Genomic DNA, 11,081 nt, shown 5'->3' on the forward strand with positions numbered 1-11,081 from the left:
TTGGCTCTACAGTTGTGTGCAGCCGGTGTGCTCAGAGAATTCACCACCACGAAGCCATTTGACCTCTGAACCTCTGGCTGGCTGTCAAAAGCTGACCCTTAGTGTTGACTTTCACTCCTCAGCCAGCAGTAATGGGCCGGGCTCCGGCTACAGAGTTTTAATGTGGGGCAACAAAACACGGAACTTCAGCACGGACCATATTTTCTCTGTGCTGCGTTACCATCCTGAATCGACATCTCAGGTATTAAACACTAATAAATAAGGTCCTCATGGCTCCTCTAATTCATTGCAACCGTCGACACAAAACGTTAATCAAATTACCAATCCAATTATTGAAATTAATACAAAATCTTCTACAGACATTCATGGTTGAATACTGCTGACTTTGGTGATCCCCATACGTTTCCTTGAGTGACACCGCAATTTTGATTTGTGGTTTTGAGTTTAATGTCTTGACAAATACCGGATGGATCGCCATCAAACATTACACTCCCCTCTCAGTGATCCCTTAACTTTCCATCTCCTCCCAAAGCCTTTGGTTTATGGCCATATATACGTGCTTAAGTCTCTCCTCAGCACAGCCACAGCATGTCACTTACTTTTATTTTGCTTTCTTTAAGATGAAAACCACAGATTCCATGAAGAAAGAAATGAGCTGAGGAAAGTAAAGGAACATTGTGTTATTTCCATCTTCATGAACAACTGAACTGATTGTGCTAGAACAATTAAAATGTTGATCCAAACCGCAGCACCTTACATGCTGTGCCTGAAGTTAATTCTCACTTCCCCAGGTGAAGAAAGAGAGATACGCGAGCGCCTCAGCCGCCGAGAGGGTGGGTGAAGATTTAGACGTGGGCTTCTATTCAAATATAAAGGTGTCCTTGACATTTTCTGCACTGCGTTGGCTGCTCATCTTTGTCGCAATTTTCCCTGAGCTGCATATAGGGCAGCGCGACCTGTTGACATTTACAATCTCATCTGGCTAAGAGAGCGATGGCATTCTATAAAAGGAGGAACACCTCCGCGTGTCTTGCAACGGCTCAGTGTCGCACGAGAACACGTTATTGCTTTAGAGAAATAGAAGTCAACCTTTTAAGGGAGCGAGCCATGTCGTCTTACTCTTCCCTTTACGCAGCATCTTCTGAAAGGTTGGAGACTTCTTCATCAGAAGCTCCTGCCAGGCCTCATGCATAGAACTAAATACTGATGAGGTTTTATTACCCTCATTCTCTGGACTGCTACCGCTACCACCAGAGGGAGCCCACAGCTCAAATGTAAAGGTTAAAGTCTGCCCATGCCATACCAATAAGGCCCTGGATGGCAGCCAGGAACATTGTGGCACGTAACTTACCCGCAGTCGGTTACGGCAGGACAAGGTGAAATGAGGTGAACGCACAGCCCATAAAGTAACAGCAAAGCATGACGTCATTGTAAACAGAGAGTGGAGGGTGTTGTGGGTGGTAATGCAAATATGTATCTAGAATATATCTTAAAGTGGCAATACCAAATAAAAACATGACCAAAGCTCAAAAACATGGAAAGCAAAGTGGCAGAAAAATGGAGTCGGTATGAATGAAACGAGTTCTTTTCTCTGTATGGAGGAGAAAAGTCTCCTTCACTTTATTGACAACCACTGAAAATGAGAAATAAGAGACATGTTTGTTTTACAAATGCCAATCTGATGCAATGAGGAAACTTAAATATGATTCACTGTGCGGGTTTAGCCTCTGCATCCCTTGAGCTCCCAGAAGAAGCTCCAAGCGGGGCTGTGCGGATCAACTTGTCTTTGTGCTTTTGGTCCAGCGGATGGGTTCTTTAGAAATCAGGGCCTTCCTTCTTCAGCTTGCTGTAGTCCAAGTTAACGGCGTAGAACTGAAAATACAAATATTAGCTTAAGCATTTATCAGAACAAGCACTTCATATAAAAATGCCATGGCAACAAAAAGTGAGTTCAGGTGACTTATAGTTTGTTTTAGGATGTGTAGCACAGCATAATGCCATTTAAAAAGGTGATTAGAAAACCGTCTGTTAATAGAGTTAAATACATCAACATTCTTGTCGTCTCCAGAAAACTTCCACGATTACTTTTGATTAAGTGTGCACAGTTAATGACTTCATCAGATTTGTTTCTACAAGTCAACGTTAACCAGATTATGTCATTTGATTAATCCAACATAACGCATTATCCACGGCTCAGCCAGAAGTCTGGCAAAGATCCATACTATGATCACCGAATATAACCACCGACAGTCTCCAGCACAGAAAGACTCAGTATGATTATTAAGATTCCCGCAGGAGACGGAGGCACACCTTGTACTGATCCGTTGGGGCCATCTTGTTCCAGGGCTCGGGGTTGTTCTTGCGATCCCAGCTGCAGAGGAGAATCAGGTACACATTGTGAATGATTAATCAAGAGGGACTGTAACTTGACACACACATTTGTAGGCGAGTAGGAATACATTTAGTTACAGTAACAGTCAGCTTCTTTACCTTTTTTCTCATCTGCAAATCTCAATAGATGCAAATGGCATGTGTACAACAGAGTTTCACCCGCTATTTGGAAAAAAAATAAACTACACAAGAAGTTAACTGAAGTCCTCACCACACATCAGGGTTTCTCAAGGCCAGACGAGCCAAGTACATCATGGACATGGCTGCCCCTCCGCCGATGAAGAACAGAAGGGGGATCAGCTGAAGGTGACAGATGAGGAAGATGAGAAACCTTCATCGACATAAGGGCTGAATGTCACAGCTCAACACACCGAGCTTGCTGACAGCTTGTATCAACACTAAACATGTCCCACTACGACTGGTCAGGGCAACACGACTTTAAATGTTACATATAAAATATTAACTTGATTATTATCACTCTGCCTCCATATATTTATTTTGCCCTGACAAAAAAACAGATATTGAGATACGATAGTTTAGCTTAATAGAGTCACTTGTTATGTTTACAACTATAGTTACTAAAGTCCCCACTTCCTGACTAACTTAAGTGAACTCAAGTCAAATACCAAGCTGCACATAAACAGTACGTGCTGTTTGAAGGTGAAGTTTTAGTAAAATCGAGAAGTGCTGTCGCTACCTCGCCCGCTAACTAACTAAGCTAGTCTGAGCTAACAATAGTCTTTTGGGTGAATCCGTGACCTGCTTTGACTCCAAAACATCTCCTAATAATAGCCGTGTCACTCGCTACACGAGGGAAACGTGCAGCAGTCCATGATTGTTACAGAAGACAATACAAAGTAAAACATCATCTAATAGTTATACAACTTCTCAAAGTCAGCGCGGTCAAAGTCAGAGGGCTAGCTAAAGCTAAACTAAAGCCAACTAGTTTAGCTCCGCTACGTTAGCGACAGACGATTAACGAATAAAACATTTCACATTACTGTAAATAAATAAGATAGACTTACAGCCGGGTGGCTCTTGAGCTGTTTGCGCATTACAGCGAGCATGTTTCACGTTAGCTAGCGGAGGACGTACAGAAATAAACGGTTTACGGTGAGTCTTGCCAAAATAGTGATTTAATCCGCAGGGTCCGGTCGGATAAAAAAGGTGGCTCTACAGAGTGCCTGACCGACGGTGGGCAAATCAAACAATTATTGATTATTATGTATAGCATGTAGATAGTTTATGGACAACTGGATTTAGTGAATACAGATATAGCTCGTGGAGTTTCATGAATATATTGCTCTGTCGCTTCCGTTTTTATTTCCTCGCTGCATTTTATTCTGGCAAATCTATGACATGTTCATCATGTTGATGCCGAAACCACCAGTTTCAATCCGGAAACAAAATCAAATGCAGAAGCTACATCTGTATTGAGTTTATATTCTTCTCTCTCATGCGCTGAGGTTTTCGGACTGAATGTATATAATGTATAATGTCTATTTAATCCTGTTTCACATTACGTAATTGTGGCTATGTTTAGTCATTGTATTGATTAGCTCTACCTCGTGCATTAGTTTAATTATATTTTGATGATTGAAATGCCAACATTTTAATGAACAAGTCGATTTGATTAATCAGTCAGTGACGTGATGGAGATAACAGGAGACGTTGCTCCCGTCTCGTGCAGCAGGCTGCCTGTGTCACAGTGTGACAGCAGGGGGCGCTGTTTGTCTCCATCAGACGAGAAGGAAACATTTCAAGAAAGTCGATTAGTTTTAGTTTTCTCAATGAGTTTTGTGCTAAATCATGAATTTAGAAATCCTCCATTTTGAGGTGCCTCATAATCAGGAGTTTGCTTTTCTTGTTTTCTGGTGATAACTTAAACTCGGATTCCCTGCAATCTAGCTATTTGGGCAAAGATTAACTTTCTAAATCCAGTGTGCTTTGGCGCTTTCCTAGTTCCTAATATCATTTTAAATACTATTATTGTAAGCAGTAAATACAGACATTGCTTTTTTTTTTAAAGGACATCAACACATTGTCTTAGCAGTTTCATTTCCTCTTAAAGTAGTAATAACAGTGTAAAAAAAAACTTTGTTAAACGTTTAAGTCCTTTTGATTAAAACATTCTTTAAGGACAAGTATATACATTAGCATAAAATGATATAGTACCAATAGTAAAAGTACTCAATATGTAAAACTAATTACAGAATAATATAATATTGATGCATTGTTATGTTTATCACTAATGTTTTTAGCTGGTAAAGGTGAAGCTAGTTTTAATTAATACTGCTAGATAGCTTGATCAATAATAATATATCAGAATGTATTTGTTAATTTGATTTTGTATTAATGTCAAAGTAGTAGAAGTACCGATAAATTAATGTCAAAGTACATAGAAGCAGAAAATGGAAGTACAACTACCACAAAATTATACTTAAGTACAATACCCCATAATGTAAGTGTAATGTGGAAAACAAGTTGGTAACATTTTTTATTTGTTGGCTAAGAGATACATAACTTGTTGGTGGACTTTGAGTGGTTTGGGCTATTTTACAGCCATTTTCCAACAAGCGGCACCAATCAGAGAGGAGTACCTCAACTGACTGATGTGAACCAATGAAGTGAAGTCTGTAATAAAAGTTACCAAAAAATATCACAATTTCCCTTTAATGGTAAGTTATTTTCACCTTGTAGAAAATAAAGCATAAAAACAATTAAATAGTAAGATTGGATATAACACAACAGGCTACAGACAACCATTTATATTTTATAAATGATACATGGTTGATTGCTTGCCAAGAAATAAACTACATATGTGATGATTACACATATTCAAGCAATAGTTTGTAAACAAAACCTTACTTGGTGGCAAGTTCATGAGTTAAATGCTGGAAACGTATGTTTTAGGCCCCGTTTGGTTTCAATATCCATCCAAGGAAGGTGAGCTGGTTTCAGAAACTTAAAAGATTTGTGTAAATACAGTATTTCCCCCCTTTTTCTTTTGTACCCTTTGTCTTTCTCAAAAGATTTGTAAAAACAAAAAAATGTTAATGTCTCGTCATAGTTCATTCAGGACTTGATCTCAAGTAAAACGTGTCTCTTTGATACATCAACAATATATAACAGAAGCTGGACTCTCTTTTAAATACAGTTAAGTTAAATATCTGACCATACTTAAACAATTCATAGGCACATACAGTGTGCCTGTAAAGGACGTCTTATGAAAATAAGATACTGGCTAGAGTTAGTTTCCATTTGCAATCGTTTTGTCTTTCTCTTGGGCGCTCCAGATGTGTTAGTGTGTCGTCTTCTTGGGGACTTTGCCAAATTTAGCATCAAATCCGAGACCTAAAGAGAGAAAAGCAAAGAGGTGATTAAGCAGCCGAACAGAAATAATTTGACACTCTCCATTCAACCAATAAAATGACCAGTTTAACCCCAAAAAATATTAAACTGAGCTCTCCTACTTCTTCTCAAACTATGTCTCTACTACATTTACTGACTCCCCTTCAGCTATACTCCCAATGCATAATTTACCACTCAACCAAATGGTTTGCGTGGGAAGCCTAAGTATTCCCCAATTGGACCTAATTGTTTGTTATAACAAACACATACAGTAACCGTCTCAGGCTACAGCTGAAGGCTTCGACCGTGTTTATTCAAGCCTCTGTTAGCGTTATCGGCTGTCATAGATGTTACAGTGAGAAAAGATGTTAAGGAGAAAAATGCAGGCCGAAGAAGCACGTGAGGGATCGACCATGAGGGCGACAGAGTAGTTAACCAGAATTGACTCTCACCGAGGAAGACGAGGATGGTGCCCGACCACTGCATCATACTCATGACGTTGCCGAACAGAATAACAGAGCCGAGGATGGTGAAGAATTTCCTTGTGGTGGTGACGATGGAGCAGGTCAGAGGCCCAAAATACACCACCGTCATGAAGATGAAGGTCTGTAAAAAAGACACACACATTATGATATGTAATTTGGAGCCTTTATTCCAAGGTTTTCATCAAAGTAAAGGATCAACACAACATAACTCATAATCTCATAAAAGCATCCACCCACCTGGCCTAAAGCACTGGTCACTCCAAACAGAAGAATGTTATAGATGATGCTCGGGTGGCGTTCGGTGAAACTGAGGAACTCCCATATCTCCCCCGTCGACAATACAGCTGAGAGCAAAGAGGAAGAAAGTGTCAATAGGAAAATAAAATGTATTTTTTTTTAAACAACTCAGTAATTGAACATAATGCCACGTGTGCTGAGGAAATCAGATGATCGCGTTCATGGTGTGGGCATACGGCACCACCTAGTGGTGGAATACAGCAACCGCGTTCAGATGAAGCCTTGGCGTCGGAGAGTTATGGATTTGTAATAGTAGAGGTATAAGAATATATGTTATATATTGGAAAATACCAGCACTTCAAAGAGTGTCTTAGGTTACGCAAACAAACTAAACCTGAAGCCCTCTGAAGACATTTTAATGCAGCCTGGAACGGAATTTATTACTTTTAAAACAACAATATAGATTTTCTTTCAATGTGATATGGCCTGTAATATGAACGTGTAGGAGAGATGGACACATACAAAGAGATAGCAGACACTGCCAATTAGTTTAGTGGGAATGATAACAGTCCCTCACTCCTCATACTGGCTTTGACCTTTAGATCTTTATCTTACAGCCCATTAGTGCCTCACCTTAGAATGCCTCTCATTATGTAGCATTTGTTTCATGTGCCTTACTCTTCAGTATATTACAGAAACCTCCTCACAGAACTGCGGCCTTTGAGGTGCAGGATTCCTTATCTATAAAGATAACACCGAACACTTCGCTTTGACTGAATTAATGAGTTTTGGCTCCTGGGAGAATAGTGTTCACGTTTTCCTTAAAGAGCGTCTAACGCAGCACTTTTTGACTTATTTGGATTGCCATTAGCTACTTTATCCCAGCAGATATCCATCCTGAATGTATTGGGACTACAAATGAACACGACTAATAATTACATTTTACAGCACCTTACACCAACAGTATTAACATAATTGAGCTGTTGATACTAAAGCTTGTTAAAGTGAGGGGACATATAGCTGCTGTTTAATAAACTGCTGAGTGGACACGCAGCTCATGGAGACCAGCATGGTAATAAAAGACAAGCTAATTAATCTGAGCCTTCAGTTCAGATCATTTAGACTTTTGTTCAGTCCTGTCAGACATTTTACAGAATATGTGCAAAACTACAGAAAACTAAAGTATCCTGTATAATGTGGCTCTGGTGAGCATGTTAACAAAATATGACACATTTTAGCTCAAGGACACGCAGCTGTGTGCCTTAGATACAAACGCCACAGCAGTTTTATACAAAGACAACGAGCAAATTGTTTCTGGTTGGACATTTTGTGTAGTGAAAGTCTATAAATTAACATTGTAGTGTGACAAAAAGCCATTCATGTAGCAACAAATACTTGAAACCTGTGTTTTCATCCTTCTCTGACAATTTGCGATCGCTTTGCAACAGGATGTTCAGTGCACCAGTGTTGCCGTTTCATTCTCTCATATTTTGGCAGTGCTGAACCATATCAAGGTGATTTTGCTGATTAGTTTCTCCTCTGGCTGGAGGCGGGCCCACCGCCTGGCGTAGTTTTGGTTGGACTGAAACCCGCCATGCTCCAGTCCTGGCCCTTCACGGCACATATTGGGTTAGAAAATAGTTTGGCAGAGAGCACAGTGGACTCACCTAGCCCCAGCACCAGAGTGGACCACAAGTTGATGTTCAGCATCATGTGGTTGGCACTCGTCTGGAAGCGAGACCTCATGTGGTCTTGGGCCACACCAGTCAAACCGTCCAATGTCAGAGAGACCAGCTGCGACACAGAGAAACACACACCGCCATGAGACGACGGTCATAAAAAATGTCACCATGTGGCTGCAGTAGGGAGATGCAGATCAATCGTCAACATGTTGCAATAAATATACTCTTGGTGAAATGGATGGAACAGAAAGCTTTTGTTTTAACTCACCAACAGAATCTCTCCAAACCCAAAAACATGGTCATCTGCAACAGCTGAGCTCTTGTTGGGTTTGTAGAGGAACAGTGCTACACCGCTCACAATAAGCAGCACACACAGATACTTAGCCAGCGGGTACTTCTTCCTCAGTATTGTTACACCAAGGATCATCACTGCAACAACACAATAAAAGCATGATGGACGTTTTTTTTAGCCATGGCCACCAGGGTGACATCTTTGTGGTAATCCTACGCTGGATACAAAAATGTCAGGGAGAGATGTGCCCCAGAGAGTGGAAATTATGGATTGTGAAAGAGAGTGTGCACGTATGTGTGTGTGTTTTTCTGTGTCACGAGATAACTAATCTGTGAGCAGTGAGAAACAACCTTCATGTACAAACAGAACATAATGAAAGCTGCCATATGTTTGATCTACTCCACACATGTGGACCCCAAATATGCAGGCTGCCATGATATGATACTAGTGACAAGGAATTGTATAGCTAACTATAATAAAACAATTATGTATGTGACATTCAGGTAAGCAGGTGATATGAAGGTGGACAGCAGAAGGCTTAACTATCAGATATTTACCTGGTATGGGCTTGCAGGATTTACCCAACACCTATCACAAAAAAAAGCATAGCTTCAGGATACAATAGCACCAAGCAGTAATAAACAATCATGTTAACCAAATAGCGTCGCCCAATCTCAAAGGGCAGACTCACCTGTGTGGGGTAGTTGATATACTGAAGGGCAGAGTTACTGGACACCATGGCTCCAAGGTAAGAGAGGGAGCACAGGCCATAGAGCCAGCTCTTGGTGTGATCCGGTTTGGAGCCCTCAAAAAAAAAGATCACTGATGATAAAGGAGGAAGATTTTGATTGTTTTAGTTTTCATATTAACCTTCTTTTTTAATGTTTTTTGTGTATTTTCTGTACAGCACATACTCACAGATCTTAGCAAACAGAGCACTGACAACGCACTGGATGAAGACCAATGTCCGGGCGAATCTGAACTTCTCCTTTTGGTCTCCCTGACCATAATCACCTCGAGTGCTGGAAGAGTCAAAGAGACGACAGGGTAGTGAGTGCAACAGATCACAGACAATTTGAACTGGAGACTGAAGAGTAGAGACGAGAGTGTTTTCATGAGTCCCAAAGTTATGACAACGCCCTTCAGAAAGGAGAAACCCAAATGCATTCAATTATAACTGACAGGGCGAGCTCGTGGTAGTGACCTTTTGTTCGGGGACCAAGAATGTTGAGCAGCAGTGTCACTTGCTTCTTGGTTTCAATGGGCAACAATGTCAATATTGTTTAATATCTTTATGAGGGCAATCCTTTATGTTTGTAAAAGGGCTGCATCTGGGGCACAATAACAGTTTTTTTGAGCTATCATTTTGTAACCGGATATGATCCCTGTCCCCTTTAGTGACTCACACCTGTGCCATGCCTCAGTATGTGACATGCAAATGAAACTGGACTCCATGGACTTCATCTCCTTTTGCTAGAGAACCACAAATAACCACTTTGGGGTTTTTTTTGTTCACAGAGATTTAATAAAGTGTGAACATTATATTTGCCGTAAACATACAATAAAACCATCTATGAGGAATAATAACTAAATTACCGTTAGAGACAGCCTGCTCAATGGTGTAAGGGTCAATACTTGGCATTTTGTAATATGAACAGAATGTCACGCCAAACTCAATTTAAAAAGCAGACGATTTAACGTCAGTTACCTCTCGCATTGGTAATGGCAATCTGTAACGAGTGCACAAACACACACAAAGAACACACAACTACATGTGCTGTACTTGGTTGTGCATTATCTGTATCAGTATCACATTGGAATAATAGCTCGTATTGATGCGTGGTCAAGCAAGCAAACATTTTAACCGGACGATTTTTAAATAGAGTTTGATACAGGACAGACAGCCGTTACATAAACCACACAGATGAACTAAACGCCAGTTACTTACATAATCTCTTGTAATATCCCGTAGTAAAAGTAACACACGAAGACTCCGAGGAAGCAAACCATGAACCGTATCCGCATGTTGTCCCACATCGAGGCGGGCTTCCCAGCTCCCTTTCCCGCAGCCATGCTGTCCGCCAACAGCCCCGGTATGCTAACCGACACCGCTCCGCTGCCCGCGCCCCGCACGTCCCGCTCCACTATAGCCGACGTGACGAGCCCGGAAATGGTGCTCACGTTTTCAACTTAGGTGTCGTGTCTGTCTGCGGTGTAACGTCAAATGTTTCCTCTTCTGACCCGCTTGTGCACATCGACTGTCAATTCCCCAAAGCTCGCTAACGGTACCTTGAATTGTCTGCAGCCGCAGTCGGATGTCATGTCATTTGTTTGATTTCAGTCTAATATATCTCAATTTCTCCTCAAAGTTAATTAGAAACATCCCATTGCCACCGGGCTGTCTGTCACGATGCTGTCAGCAGAGTACAGCTCGTGTTATTATTGAGAAACGACAGACTGTAATTACTGAAAAAGAGGAAAAAGCGGTCGCGTCAGGGAAATGGGTTTTATGAAAAGACCCCAGTGGTGTCAACAGCTATGCCTGAGCAATAAGATCGTTAGTTTAATAAATTAAGTCTGGAGCACACACACATAATAGTGTGGTAAAGGTAGCCACGTCGATGCAATGTAAACAAAATAAAA

General features: G+C 40.9%; 2 protein-coding genes across 2 annotated transcripts; both read right to left on the reverse strand.

The window, feature by feature from the left end:
• Positions 1 to 1,569: 1,569 nt before the first annotated feature.
• On the reverse strand, positions 1,570 to 3,539 carry ndufa4a (NDUFA4 mitochondrial complex associated a). Its single transcript, XM_079233152.1, has 4 exons — positions 3,417 to 3,539; positions 2,603 to 2,691; positions 2,311 to 2,371; positions 1,570 to 1,872 (listed from the first exon to the last, which is right to left on the reverse strand). The coding sequence occupies exons 1-4, from the start codon at positions 3,456 to 3,458 to the stop codon at positions 1,816 to 1,818; spliced, it is 249 nt and encodes an 82-aa protein (XP_079089278.1). The 5' UTR covers positions 3,459 to 3,539; the 3' UTR covers positions 1,570 to 1,815.
• A 1,509-nt stretch (positions 3,540 to 5,048) lies between these two features.
• slc35b1 (solute carrier family 35 member B1) lies at positions 5,049 to 10,514 on the reverse strand. Its single transcript, XM_079232604.1, has 9 exons — positions 10,387 to 10,514; positions 9,357 to 9,460; positions 9,130 to 9,260; positions 8,996 to 9,026; positions 8,415 to 8,575; positions 8,132 to 8,258; positions 6,465 to 6,571; positions 6,195 to 6,348; positions 5,049 to 5,745 (listed from the first exon to the last, which is right to left on the reverse strand). The coding sequence occupies exons 1-9, from the start codon at positions 10,509 to 10,511 to the stop codon at positions 5,693 to 5,695; spliced, it is 993 nt and encodes a 330-aa protein (XP_079088730.1). The 5' UTR covers positions 10,512 to 10,514; the 3' UTR covers positions 5,049 to 5,692.
• Positions 10,515 to 11,081: the final 567 nt, after the last annotated feature.

The sequence above is a fragment of the Taurulus bubalis genome (genome assembly GCF_910589615.1).
Source record: "Taurulus bubalis genome assembly, chromosome: 17".
In the NCBI taxonomy this organism is placed as follows: Eukaryota; Metazoa; Chordata; class Actinopteri; order Perciformes; family Cottidae; genus Taurulus; species Taurulus bubalis.

Coding starts and splice junctions, on each gene's coding strand:
- slc35b1 (XM_079232604.1), bottom strand. CDS start 10,511: ATGGCTGCGGGAAAGGGAGCTGGGAAGCCCGCCTCGATGTGGGACAAC. Junction 9,027..9,129: donor ATATCAACTACCCCACACAG/GTGAGTCTGCCC, acceptor TTTTTGTGATAG/GTGTTGGGTAAATCCTGCAA. Junction 8,259..8,414: donor GGTTTGGAGAGATTCTGTTG/GTGAGTTAAAAC, acceptor TCTGTGTCGCAG/CTGGTCTCTCTGACATTGGA.
- ndufa4a (XM_079233152.1), bottom strand. CDS start 3,458: ATGCTCGCTGTAATGCGCAAACAGCTCAAGAGCCACCCGGCT. Junction 2,372..2,602: donor TTGAGAAACCCTGATGTGTG/GTGAGGACTTCA, acceptor TCTCCTCTGCAG/CTGGGATCGCAAGAACAACC. Junction 1,873..2,310: donor CCCCAACGGATCAGTACAAG/GTGTGCCTCCGT, acceptor TTGTATTTTCAG/TTCTACGCCGTTAACTTGGA.